The sequence below is a fragment of the Cloeon dipterum genome, chromosome 4, assembly GCF_949628265.1.
Source record: "Cloeon dipterum chromosome 4, ieCloDipt1.1, whole genome shotgun sequence".
In the NCBI taxonomy this organism is placed as follows: domain Eukaryota; kingdom Metazoa; phylum Arthropoda; class Insecta; order Ephemeroptera; family Baetidae; genus Cloeon; species Cloeon dipterum.
In genome coordinates this window covers 17,589,357-17,603,243 of record NC_088789.1, presented here as the reverse complement: position 1 = coordinate 17,603,243, position 13,887 = coordinate 17,589,357, and the positions used below count along the sequence as shown (strand labels likewise).

General features: G+C 39.4%; 2 protein-coding genes across 4 annotated transcripts in view; one reads left to right on the top strand and one right to left on the bottom strand.

Moving 5' to 3' along the window:
- Positions 1–493: 493 nt before the first annotated feature.
- On the bottom strand, positions 494–2,840 carry LOC135942366 (deubiquitinase DESI2). 3 transcript variants are annotated; one of them, XM_065488442.1, is made up of 6 exons: positions 2,600–2,840; positions 2,331–2,471; positions 2,206–2,278; positions 2,063–2,156; positions 1,864–2,005; positions 494–1,552 (listed from the first exon to the last, which is right to left on the bottom strand). In XM_065488442.1, the coding sequence occupies exons 2-6, from the start codon at positions 2,469–2,471 to the stop codon at positions 1,355–1,357; spliced, it is 648 nt and encodes a 215-aa protein (XP_065344514.1). In that variant the 5' UTR covers positions 2,600–2,840; the 3' UTR covers positions 494–1,354. The 3 variants fall into 3 exon arrangements, with proteins under 3 accessions (XP_065344514.1, XP_065344513.1, XP_065344515.1); XM_065488441.1 differs by having other exon boundaries at positions 2,331–2,479; positions 2,600–2,839; XM_065488443.1 differs by having other exon boundaries at positions 2,331–2,460; positions 2,600–2,839.
- Positions 2,841–3,213: 373 nt separating this feature from the next.
- Positions 3,214–13,887, top strand: part of LOC135942550 (pleckstrin homology domain-containing family G member 1-like) — a 37,647-nt gene continuing 26,973 nt past the window's right edge. Inside the window, exon 1 of the mRNA XM_065488707.1 lies at positions 3,214–3,546. Within this exon, the coding sequence (XP_065344779.1) occupies positions 3,501–3,546 (46 nt within the window). The 5' untranslated portion in view covers positions 3,214–3,500. The remainder of the gene's footprint in view (positions 3,547–13,887) is intronic.

Here is a 13,887-nt window from a genome sequence, read left to right as displayed (position 1 = left end):
TTTAAACAACAAATCTTGGTGAAAGTGTAAAAATGTTCGAATTTCCAGCACGTTCTGGAAACTGCTACGCCCGCGTTTCAAGAATTTTTGGACCTGCGCCCTCTCATTATAGTCATCTTGCAATGCGGATCAATCGTGGACTTTTTTCAAAATATTATGTACAGATTTTTGCCACAATTTTTTTCGATGTGTGTTCTAACGACCTTGTAAAGTGACAATAAAACTACTAAAATGTTAACAAAGAAAAACAAGCATTTCCAAGCAAAATATTTTATACAAATTTTCAAACTGAGAAACTCATTATTTTTCGATTAAGTTTTTCCAAATAGACTATTTTGAGTTAGGGAACAGGGAACCAATTATTATTGATCAATTATTTTTGCACCCGCCCGCTACTCAAAAATCAAGAGAAGGCGAAATCACCGAATTACTACTTGAACATCAAGAGTTCTGAAGAAAAATTAAAATTCAAAATAGAATAGAAATGAATGTGTATAATGGCATAGTTCCTTTATTGCGTGTAATAATTCTACGCACAATTTAGTACTCTGTAAATTTTCAACATTCGTGCTTAATTTGTGTGTTGATTTTAACTAATACGAGGACGGTTTACATTAAAAAAAGGAGCAAAACATAGGAGAAAAGCGATGAATTTACTGAATCGACAAGCAACTAAAATTTGAGTGATAATATGGCTAATAGTTTTTGCATTAGATGCGGAAATCCTTTAAATGTATTTTATTACCTTTGCAGTTCACAGTTCAACACAAAGTTTCATTAATGTTCGTTCATATTGCAGAAGACGAAACAAAATTTGTGCTGCCAGAGGATGCAAATTGCAAAAGAGTTTTGTAAGTAAAGCGATAGCTGTTCATTTTTAGACTGCAACGGAAGACTATCCTCCGAATCCAAGTCCGTGTTTGGGATTATCCTATTTGATCGTATATAACAAGATCTATTATAAACATCATTTTTACAATATCCGACGCGCAAATACATCACGTATAATATTGTGACATTTAAAAATACACTTGTTGATATTATGCGCAATTGTCCAATAATCCATACAATTTTTGTTACGACATCGACAAGTGTTTAAAAATTTGTTGACAACAAGAAACACACGACGTTTCTGGGGTTTTTGAAAGTCGTTGAGAGTTAATTCATCAATATTCATAGACACGAAAATGGCGAGAGTTATTGAAAACTAACTGAATCGCACAAAAAGCGGCAGTTTGTTTTGGTTCCGTGAAATAAATGCCGAAAAATTAAAAAATTGTTGCGAATTTCAACAGATTAATTTAAATTGAAGAACAGTCTTGACTCGAGTTTTGTTTGTCAGGCAGCAGCATAATCAGAAGTGTCTACTGCTGTGGTTGGACGAGGGCGGCGTCACATTGGACGACTCGCCCTGCGGGTGCGAGGTCAGCGACTGCTGCAGCGCCATCGGAGTCAGCCACTCTCGCGGCAGGCAGCGCTGCAGGAAGGGCACGCAGGAGCTGAAGTAGGCAAGGCGGTTCACCCAACTGGGAATTGTCTCTCCGCAGAGAATCTGAAGAAGAGAAAAATTATCGTTTAATTCAAGCACCTACTTAAAAAAATGGAAAGTTTTGCCCATTTTTGTACTGGACAGCCATTGAGTAAGCTTTTAAATGAAAATTCCTGCATATCTACAGTTTAAATCTCTTGTTTCAAATAACAAAATTTAATTCATTTCTAGAGACTTAATAAATTATTCCCAAAATATTTTTACAATGTCTGAAAAAAGAAAAATAACAAATAAGTTTAGTTATTTCACTGGCGAAAACAAGTCTAGCATTTAAATTGAAAACAAGACTGATTAATATTTTTTAATTTTCTTACTTGAACAAGGTTTCCAGAGAAGTGGTTGCAATTTTTGCTCATGAGGTGGTACCGATCACCACGGAAGTCCTTTCCCATCTCAACCACTATCCGTTTCACGTCTTCGTCTGTGAAATCTGTGAATCCTAACTGTATGCTTTGCCTAAAATAGTGCATTATCAATTAAAAATCCGTTTTCCTTATAGAATTTTGCACCAACCTGAATCTAAACTGTTCTCCCAGCTCATCAGCGTCTTTGGGCGCGATCTCAAACACTCCGGAGAAAGGGAACGGGTGGCCTCCATAAGCAAATTCTGCCGAAAATTTATAGCAAAAAATCTAACAATTTTTCCTGCTCCATACCTGTGCCATAGATCTCCACCCCCGAGTGGTAGACGCCGAGGCCCAAATTTGTTGTGTATTCGTTGGTCCAGTACTGAAAAAAATATTAAATTTACACACGAAATTGAAAACTGCGGCTTTTTTACCATGTCGTAGACATTAAGCACGACTGGTTCCCTGGCCATTCTGTCCGAGTGTGCTTCAAACAACTCGTCAGTATCGGCAGTGTAGCCCAAGCAGCTGGGAAAGGGCAGTTTGCACGACGACGATCCTCTCCTGGAAAACATCTTTGCACCTAAAATTGCAATTGAAACAGTCTAGACTCTATTATTAATGTGACGCATTCACACGCGTGGACGACGACGACACACACAAAAGGCAAAATGCGAAGAGAATTATGAACAAAGTGACTCACCCTGACTGGAGGCAACAGCAAATTCTTTATTATGGCTATCCTTTTGGACCGGCAGCCGCTATTGGAGATGTCAAAAGTGAGTGAACATCGGCCGCAGGATGTGGGCCACGCCTCTCTCACTGAAACCGGCGGCCAGTTTCGGGGAAAACGGATTTTTGCGTCCAGGGGTCCCGAATACGGGTCGAGTTTTCTCTGTGCGCAGCTGATTTTGCCAAAACAGACATATCTTTCCAGCGGCGATTTCCCACCACTACCGCCATCTGCCCAACAGGCGTTCAGGCTCGCAAACCATAGGAAGTCAGAATGTTTAAAATTAATTAATTTTTGCATTAAGGTTACCTATTTAGCTGATTTTATTTAAATATTTCTCTTTCACATAATTTTATTCTTGCATCACAACATTAACAAAAAATTAGATTTAAATTTAATGTGCTTTCATAACGTCACACTTCCAATCATAGAGGTGTGGTTAGATCTTTCATGGCGTACAGTCGTGCCAGTTCGTTTCTCTCAGATGATACGTAAGTCAGCTGGAAGGTGGCAGCAGCGTGGCGAATCTTCTTGGACCATTAGCTGCTGCGAGCGTGCCAGTGGTGGGGGAGGGATGCCTGCTGGCTGCCTCTGCTAAACAACATCACAAAATGAGTGGACCGCCGATCTGTCTCGACTGACTCGATCTCGTCTGACTGGAGTGCGCGCAGACGGCTGGATCTGGCTGTGGAGCCGACCATGTCCATTGTGTCCACAGTCTGCGCCCCCGACAGACGCAGCCGGTAGTTTCTACTGATTGTGTTGTGCAAGGACCTCTTTCCAAGTGTTCCGAAAGAAGGCGGCCAAAACGTGGGTTTCGGATTTTGTCCGCAGACAAAAACATGACTGGATAAATGGTTGCACGTGGATTATGGAAGATCCGTGGGAAGCCCCTCTCAGCTGGGAGGAATTTTTCGGTGAGTACATACGATTTTTTCACGGGACACAAGATTTTTACGTAATATTTCGATTACATATTATTATTCAATATCTTGTAATGTTATTAATATATATTTTGATGTTTTTTGTTTTGAATTTTTATGTGGTTCGATTATGGGACCTGCTTTTGTCAATGCAATAGCACCTGCTTGGATTCCGCAATTATTATTTATTGTTTAACATCAATGGCAGCTATGGCAAGCCACCCCCTTGAATTCTGCATTCATACACATAGGGGGGAGGATCTGACGATCGAGGAAACCGGTTATCAACCTGATCCCTACTCTCGTCTACGGGACACAAAAGTGCAGAAATTGCTCTGCTGTAAGATTTATATGTCGTGCATTTTAATACATTCATGATGTATTTCGCTTCGTTGGCCAATTTTGTAGAATTTGCAGGCGTTGAAACTCCCACAGTTATGTAAGCAGCGCAAATTATAATCGTGAGATCGCGCCTTCTCGGAATCGAGAGTGGATAGTCGGCAATTATTAGGATCTAGTTTTTGCTCGTTCGCAAATCGTATATTTTATCCGTTTCGGGAATGAAAAATTGATTTTATCTCTGCCAGCTTGGGAAGAGGCGAAAAGTTGATCCTTGTTAAAGCACTGAGACAGATTTATTTTATGCTGGTACGATTATTCCAACCTGCTTGTCTGATTTTCTTTTAATTTATTTGCTTTCGAAAAAATGCTATGCAAATCATGTCCCAAGAGACCGCGAATTATTTAGATGGCACAAATTAAATCATATCTCAATATGAGTCTACAAAATAATTTAACTTCCATGAGTTGTCAAGCTTTTTGGTTTTGCGCAGGGAGTTTTCACGGTTTTTTAATTAACCACATTCGATGACAAAATAATAAAAATATTAGACAGTGAAGATCACTTTAATTATAATTAAAAGTGTCGTTGTATATTAATTGATTAGGGATGTGCAAACCCGATTACGCTCCTCCCAAATGTCACATCCCTAAAAAAATGTAATTGAGTTAGTAGTATGAGTTGAAATATGACAGAAATCGTGGCCAGGACACTAGAAATTCCCCCTTTTCCTTATTTGCATCAAAAACAGATCACAGAAATTGGTGACATCCGTCAATCGCTTTCTTACTCCAGAGGACGAACCATTATTCACTTGATTATTGTGATCTATAAACTGTATTAGTAATTTGGAAAAAATTTGATTTTTTTTTATAATTACCCAGTTTTCTGGAGTTTTTTTTTTTAAATTCACTTTAATGTTAACAAAAATTTGTTTACAAGGCTACATAAGTTAAGTAGCTAGACGAAACCCCACCCTCTGCACAGTGATCACTGAGCTACATCTTATTCATGAATTTAATGGTTCGACTTTTGTCACTGCCGCTGGGTGTCACTGTAGCGCTACTGTCTCGATCCTTGGGCAATGTCAATCAGATAACCGCTCCTTTTTTTGATTGGTCACTGGCGGTCTTGTTCAGACCAAAACCGGCAAAATTAACGGTTTTTACGTTTCCTCCGTTTCCTCTGTTTTCTAGCAAATCATGTTGAATTATCAACCTTGTTGTTTGGGCTGCCCTAACCTAATTTGACCCTCATTCAGGAATGGATTGGCACAGCCAAAAATAAAATTCCAGTGCTACTTATAAGATAAATTTATTTCATTGCATCTCAAGTTACAATAATGCAGTGCAGGATTATTATTTCCTCTTTTTGAAACGACATTTTAGTACCATTACTCATTGTTTCTTCCAAGCGTTTATACACTTTTATGTCGTTCTTGTCACTGTATAAAATCTTTCATTTCTTCTTAACACGGTCTGTCTGTCTCCTTGTGTGCAGCAGGGAAGTTATATAAGGCAAGTTGTTTGATGAGCTGCCTCGTCGCCTGCGTTTAAAAGCTGAATTGCGCATTTACTTGTATACCAGAGCGACCAGAGCAAAAAATCTCTAAGTTATGACGCTGAAATTTTTAAGGAAATAATTTGTACGGCAGGAATCGGCCTTGATTTTCGAGTTTACATGAAATTATTGCCTCGAGCACAAAATCTATAATATGGAAATCAGTGTAATTTGCTCTCTGAACTTGTTGGCTCAACTCATGAAAATCAATCTACTGCTTTTTACTTACAATTACAATCCTCGGGTTTTCTCATCATGAACAATTCCTACATACTGCTGCTGATTGGATTAATAAGAAGTAATTTGCACCTGTTCAGTGGCTAGTAATTATGCATCCTGATTTACCGACGAGCAATTTGGCCGGGCGTCAAAAGTACTCGGAAATCAACGCCGCGATAAATTTATTTTTTTCTCTCGCTACGCAGCGCGGAGGCAATCAAAATTATCATTGAAAGCTTTTTGGAACGCGTCCAACGCGGCTTGGAGTCAAGTACGACGAGAAATAAAAACTGACGCGGGAGGAAAGTGATTGAAAGTTGTAATTGGCACACGTTTAAATTTCGGCAATTGATTGAGTGTTGTGAATCGTGAACTACCACTACTTTGTGACGTCACAGTTGAAATTATTTTCAGAATATTAAACAAAAAATTCTGAACCTTTAAAGAACAAAAAATTAAATAAATGGAAGGAGCTAAAATTTTCCTAGATTTTCGTTCCATTTTATAAGAAAATCGACTACAAATTATGCATGCTAACTGTCTCCCTTGTGAAATCACGATTTATTTCGCCAGGAGGGGAATTTAGCTCTTAATTCGCCTACCGTTGGATAGATCGAGACGAGAGGAATCGAAATCAAGCAAAAAAGACACTGACAAGCTTTCATATTTAGAGAAATTTGGCAAAACCTAAAATTTAATAGTTTCTGTCCACATTTGTTTAAAACAATGAAGAGACAATTACTTTAACTGTATGTATCAATCTACTTAAATTAATTTCATTCATTCATATAGTCGTAAAATGAAAGCTTTTCTCAGTCAGTTTGCTTTTGTGGTTTTGAAACTTGAATTTCAACTGATGGCGGTGGCAACCACCAAGCAAATAACAGTCCATGGTTAACATTCCTTCAGTACTTCTGGGTCCATTAAAATAAGGTAAATAATTGCAGACTTGAGAATTCTCGCCGCACCCGAATCATTGCGTGACTGTCTAGAACTTTGTTTTCTTTCACACACGGATTTAAGTGGAAACGAAGGCAAATAACACGAAAGGTTTGTGCGAAAATTGCTCTCACACCTCGCATTACGGCTGTCTGCGAAGGAGTCGCTCAATTATACATGTAGTTCAGGCATCTTATGCAACTGTCATATCGTCTCAATAAGACGTGCGTTCAATTAAACAAATTTATGCATGCTCCGCCAAGAGAACGAATCACCTGTTGATCCTCCTACGTTGGATGAGAGAGAAAAGAACAAACGGTCGGCCCCGAGGCTGCTGTGAAGTAACTCTTTACTTTATTTCACCTTCAGCGCCAGCAGACTCAAAACACGTGCGCACGTGAAACCGAAACCCGCCGTGTTTCCTCGCCCCAGTCGGCGCAAGCTTTGCAAATCTGCTAATCGGCTCGAAAAACACCCAAATTGCCGAAATGTGGGCCGAAATCGTGGCTGCTGGCCCGAAAAATCGGCTTGGAGCGATTCGGTGGCCGAGTTGTGCAATTTGGCTGTTCCCCCTCTTGCTCGCATGCTGTCGCTCTCGCTTATATGCAGTGTGCGGTTTCAAAAATGGTTGTTTTTCACTTTTCACAGTCGCACGCTGTAACCCGAGATTTTTTAACCATTTTTGCCCAAGCGGCAATTATGCTACGCGTTTGCTGTTTGGCATGTACACCAGCGTAACTCTTTTTCAACAAAAACTCTTCTAATATTTTCCGATTCTCTTCTAACAAACGCCTGGAAAATTGGGAAAATTCGCTGATCATTTAAGAGTCCTGAGAAGCAATTTAAAGGAAGACGGAAATTAAGATTCCGAGTATAGCAGCAAGTATTTATATTCAAGAAAAAAGATTTGGCCGTGAGCTCGTGTTTCATAATATACACACAGCACACGTCCCGTTATAACGTAAAAGTTCACATATATCTGCGTTGGCTGCCACTCTTTCTTTATTTTTTGTACTTCTAGAGCACAAAGTTGCACCAGATGTGCCTGTGGAAAGTCAAAAAGCGTTGCCGCCGCGCACGTGTTTTCTGTCGGAACAAAACCGGGGAAACATGTTGTTTTTATCTAGGGCCAACAACTACTCCACGTTTTATTGAATGAAGCGAGAGAAAGAAGGAACAAACCCTGCCAGCAGTTTTGTAAATCTGCCTTCTCATGGTCAAATGAACGAACCATCTTCTCTTTTGTGTTATGCCTACACGCAGCTTGAACTCCCCACATAGCCTGCTAGGGCTGCTACACGACCTTTTTCCAACAAAATTCTGAAAAACATTTACCATTTATCTTCCATGTTCTATAAAACTTCAGGAAGAGCCAGAATTTGACAGAGAAAATCTTCTCCAAAGTTAGCTTGCTTATCAAGCGGCGAGCAATGTCTTCCTATTGTATTACTACTATTTATTTCACAATTTAGGGAATTTTCCTCAATTTTCTTACGTTGTTAGACAGATCACTACAAGGTTAATCGAAATCAAGAACAAATAATACACAAACCGTTCAATTTATCGATAAATTTTGTTCGTTTGATCATTTCACATTGCTAGAAACGCTTGGTTAAGATCCACTTGAACACATTTTTGCACGTTTTTCTAAGAAGACAATAAGTTTAAAATAAACAAGAAAAACGTTTGTAATTATTTTAATTCAGTGCCATGGTAGAAACGTGCCAGTCTGACACTCTACACAGTCAGTGTAAAATTATCCCTTCAAAGCACAAAGTGATGAAGGGAAACACTGATTTATTTTTACCTGGGGTTGGTCGAACAAAAGGAACCTTTTCTGGCCTTTTGACTGTTTCTGTTAAAGATAATTGGTAAAGATCACGACGGGGACACTGCTGCAGATCTTTCGACGCGATAGACCGCCGACAGGTTTGTCAGGCTGGAAAATTAATTGAAATTACGGTCGCGGTGCGTGTGAGCAGGCGCAATTTAATAAATTTCAAAATAAACGCACGATTCTGCCTTCTTTGTTTCTTTGCGCGATGATGGAGCAGAGCAAAGCAAAGCAGAGGAGGAATTTTTCGAGTTTTTTCGCCGCGGCTGCCGGTCTGACCACTTCCCTTAAAAGGTGCACGCCGCCGCCTTCTGGTCATTCGGTTTCGTGCCGATTTTTCTCTCTTTGTCTTTTCCGCAGATCTGGCCGCTGCGATAGCAACAAAGCCAATCAAGTGATAAATAATGACGCCGGCGAACAAAATGCTAAGCTCTAAGTACACTCGGTGCTAGCGAAACATGCCAGAGTTGTTATTTTCTTAGCGATTTATTTAACTTAAAAAATTAATTTATATTTGATGAAATAACAAGTAAAATTAATTCGATTTAGAGACCAAGAAACCAGACTATTGAAAACAAAAAGTTCAAAATAACATTTTTTCCATTTTATCAACCAAAGGTCACCTCATTAAAGTGTGTTTTTTCGCATCAGATGTGTAGACTTTCGTGAAATTAGAAGGAAATAACCAATGAACCAATGAAAAGTTTCTATTTAGCACCATATGTGTGCTATAGAGGCAAACCTTTTAGGCATTTTCATGCTAAATATTAAAAAAAAAAAACAAGAAATTTGATTCCAATTGTGATATTTGATATGCAGACTCTCCTTGACGAGACAAATCGATAGATATGTAATTTTTTTGTCATTTTGGCTATTGCTGTTTTTTCACGTGTTTGATATTTTGATTTTTCCACACTTAAAAAAGCTGATGACATGCCAATGGATTGATATACATTAAAAAGAACTGCTGCTAGTAAAATTTTAAGTATTAAGGAATATTTTACCATTTTACTCGATAAAAAATGATTTTTTTTTTGTTTTAGGTGATAAAAATAAAACTGAAGTGTTGTTGAAATAGATAATCTTGTTCAAGGACTTTGTAAGCTGTCCTCGTTACCAAGCAGCAGGTTCTGTCCTGGCTAATTAATTTATTTAAAAAGCCGGTGTGTAAATTGGTCATTGCCAAAAGACGCGTGTAACTTACTCGCACTTGGTACAAAACATGTGGCTCGAAGTGTGAGAGAAAGTAAGTTTGTTGGAAAGTGATTCTGCTGAATATTGTCTTTGAACACTGCAGATAAATCATGCCGTGTGCTGAGGGAATTTTATATTTATACACATATCGAACGGCTGCCGGGATTAGAATTACGAAATAAAAACTGGATCCGCTTCGGTCGATATCGCTGCGGATGGATCTCTCTGCAGTCTGCAATGCATTACAATCTTTGAATTAATGAGAATACTGGCTGGAAACCGCAGCGAACACGGTTTGTGTCAATGAAAGAAAAAATCCCCACACAGAGGAAACAACAAACAAACACCAGAGCGAGCGGCAAAAATAGTGCAGGCGTCAGGGGAATGAAACCCAATCCGCGGTGCAACACGTGCAGCTCGTCGGGCAACGGGTCGCTAATTAATCAGAAATTTCTCTCTCGCCCCCCTGACTTTACCAGATGCCACGGTTTTTGTGTCAAACAGTGTGAAATTACTGTTTTGTAAACTGCCCTCAATTAGATACAGAAACCAGAAATAGACATTTCGGTATTTGAGGAGCACAAACGAATCAAATTGGGATTGGCCGTAATAAATCGTTCGAATTTGGAAGATAATAAAAGACAAACTCCTTTGTACTTGGCCAGAGAACAAGACAAGAATGGACGAGATTGTGCTGGGGCTGCGCATTTAAAAGGCCGATTTATAGGGCATCATGTGGCTAGTAATAAAGGTTCTTGTTACTGAAAGAGATTCAATGTGTCTCTCTCAGGCCGTCGGCTGCTTGGGTGTGCCTCCTTTGCAGCACCAGCAGCCACCGGGATGGAATGAAAGGTTCTGAAACGAGCCCAGCTGGGGCTTTCAGGCTAATGCTTTGTATTTTTATTGAAAACATTTTTAAAAAAATATGGTGAGACCGAAAATATATTTTAAAATAAAGCAGTGTTCCATTTTACATAATTATTTTTAAAGCTTGAATAATAAGTTAGGAAGCATTTGAAAATGGATTATTTGTGTGAAACCAAATAAATAAATATAATATTCAGGATTTTAGCTGACAATCTTAGTAATTTTACAATCATTCCGTGCTCAGGGGCAAGTGTCTCGTTCTCTTTTAATTATCCGGTGAACCATACCCACATCTCAAAATTCCCGCCAGCTTTAAGTGAAATCGCCAAATGTAAATTTTCCCGTGCTTTGGGACACGTGATACGCCTTTCTTGTATTTTCCAGGGAACCACACCTCCATTCAAAAATTACCGTGAGTTACGACCTCTTCCAGTGGTCGCTATTTACAGAGGATCCGGTGGACGTTTTTTTGAATTAAAAAAGTACAAATTAAAAGATGTTGATATTCATTTGTTTATTTACTCAAGAAGTCCGTTTTATCTTGAATTTGGTGTGAATTTGGTGGTCGGGTGCGTTAATTAAGCGCGTTTGGCGCGTGGGCCCGTACTGTGGGTTGGCGAGGGGGCGGACTGGTATTGAAAGCAAGAAAACCGGCCGAAGCCCCCACGTCCTACGAAATACAGCGGGAACCGCGCCCTGCCGACCGTGTTATTACTATTTCCATTTACCAAACACATGCAGACAGACGCGTTTCGATGAATTTTAAAATCGATGATACGCACCGACGGCGCCCATTGTTTGCGTTTCACAGCGTCCAGCGACGGATGCATTGTGCTTGTAAAAATGGCAACGCGGCGGCGCACCACTAGCGGATCTTATCAATTTATATCTAATTATTGGTTATGGCCGTCACTCCGGAAGCTCCTAAAAAGACACATTTTATTAAAAAAAATGTTAATCGAAAAAATCTGACACCCTCCAGCTCTCCCGCCAGCTGTGGATTATTTGCAACAGCTTAGAGGCCAGGAAGTCGATTCTAGTTCAAACATAAACTTGGCGAGCGGCAGTCTAAGATTTTTATTGGCTAAACTGCTTCTGGACTGGAAAATAAACAAATCGCTCATTCAGCAACTTGAAGACGAAAAATACATTGTCAGCGTCCGGCTGATCAAACATACGTCTTTTGTTCAAGTTTCAAGCTTGTGGTATAGACGGAAGCTAATTTGTGCGACAAAAAACATTTTAAAATCTTTGTCGGCATTACTTTTCAATTATAAATTAGGAACACCTTTTAAAAAGAAATTGTTATCTTAAAAGGCTTTTAGTAAGTTTCAGTTATAGCTAATAACCCAAAATTAACTCAATGATTTAATAGAAATAACATTAATGTACATAAAAACAGTTGATTATTTATAAAAAAATGACTTGAGCCGCTGAGGTCTATATTTATTAGCTTATGATAAACAGAGGCAACGCCGAGAAAAACGCGCGTCTGCTGCCCCTTTTTTGCATTAGGGGAGTACGAAGTGTGTGTTTCTGACTAATGGCATATAGCAGAGTGACTTTTTCGCACGTCCGGTTTGTGTGTGCCTAGCACGTGTGCATATTATCGGAATAATCACGCCCGCCACTCGAGCCAGACCTTTTGCATTTGCACGCCGTCTGCTGGCGCGGCGGATGACGTCAGGGTCGAGGAATTCGTACCAAGGGGTGCGAGGGGTGTGTGTATGAACCAGCAAGAGAAGTCGGAATAACAACTTTCTGTTCGATCTAAAGCGTGAATCATCTTGTGCTTACAAGCAAGAACCAACAAATCGTTTTATTTTAGTGTTTCTCGGAAATCAACTTAATTTGGAACTGATAAAAACTTCATTAGACATATACAAATATATTTTTTACTATTTGAAGCATAAAATTTTAAAAATCAGAGTGTCTCCAGGGAAGCAAAGATAAGAAATGCGTCAATTTAAAAAATCCTTGTTGCCAATGTTTTTTAACAAACAATTGACAATGAATATGTCCTGAACATCAGCGGCCATGCCACTCTGATAACTACACAATATGACCGCTCAATTTATCCAGCGCTTGATGGGTAACGCAGCGGCCGATTCTAAAAATTCCAACGTCACTTTAATTTCCAGAATTTCTAGCCTCACAAATCAGATAGAAAATTTTCAACACCTCTCTGTCCTTTAATGTTGGTGTCCGAAATGATCGAGACTCTCTTGGGAGCTCGTCAAAGCCTCGCCGATAATTTATAACGCGTCTGTCTGGAGGAGTCGTGCATGAGGCCCTTAATTTTATTTCGACTCTGGCGCCTACAAAAATAGTGCCCAGCTGCTCTCGTGTTTCCCCATGCTGCAGCTTACACGTGGAATGGTGGCAGCTACCCCTCGCCACTGAACCGAGCAGCGCGGTAATTAGCCCAGAATTTAAATAAACGCTGCTGCAGTTGTCAGTAAATAATTTCGAATAAATTGTCGTAACCATTGGTTGCAGGCAGCTGCTGTGCTATTTGAATTTTTGAATTAAAATACAAATTTGCCTTCTTCTGTAGATGGAGTCATCATGTTTTCGTTTTTTGTCTCTATCCTTCTCGCCAACTCCGGTTTTCCTCTTTTCGCATACGTTTTGGCAAACACTTCTGGAATGAGTAAAAGCATACACGAAACGTGTGATTCATTTATTTGCTTTGCATGAAGCTGAAACATTGCGGTTACAAATTACAACTTTCTACAAGAAACAATTTGTCACCGCGCACTCAGACACGATGGCCCTTGGAACCCGTATGAAAATTAATTTTTGTTTCTCCCGTTGATGAACGATGAAAGCTGCAAGATAATCACCCGAAAAATCTCATTTCTATTAAGGACGAGAAACTCTCGCTGGGGTCACGCAAGATTTAAAAAAGTCGATTTGAATGCTGATGACTTCGCAATATTTTCCCCGCTTAAATTTTGGCCCAAATGTCCTTTCCACGCAAGCTGATGAGATGAAATTTATGAGCCATTAACGACAGAGCATCGAGTAAGGCGTATGTTTTCAATTTCTTTTTTATCTGCACAGTCGTGTGACTCACTTCCAACCTTGAACAAATTAATTAATGTGAATGCAAAGAGTTACGCATTGATCGCGCTCAGTGTGCTCGCAATCGCCGCCTCTTTAGATCCACCACGTCAATGATGGTAATAAAAATGACTTGATGTATAAATTTACACTGAATTAATGCGTGTTTACTAAACAATTCAAGCTGGAATATCACGTTATAAGATATCACGTGTGAGATTTGCCAACAAATTGACTTTGAGCTGTATCAAATCCCGTCGTAAAGAATTGTGATATTTCCAGGACTGAAACTTAATTTTAACAGTGCCAATCGATT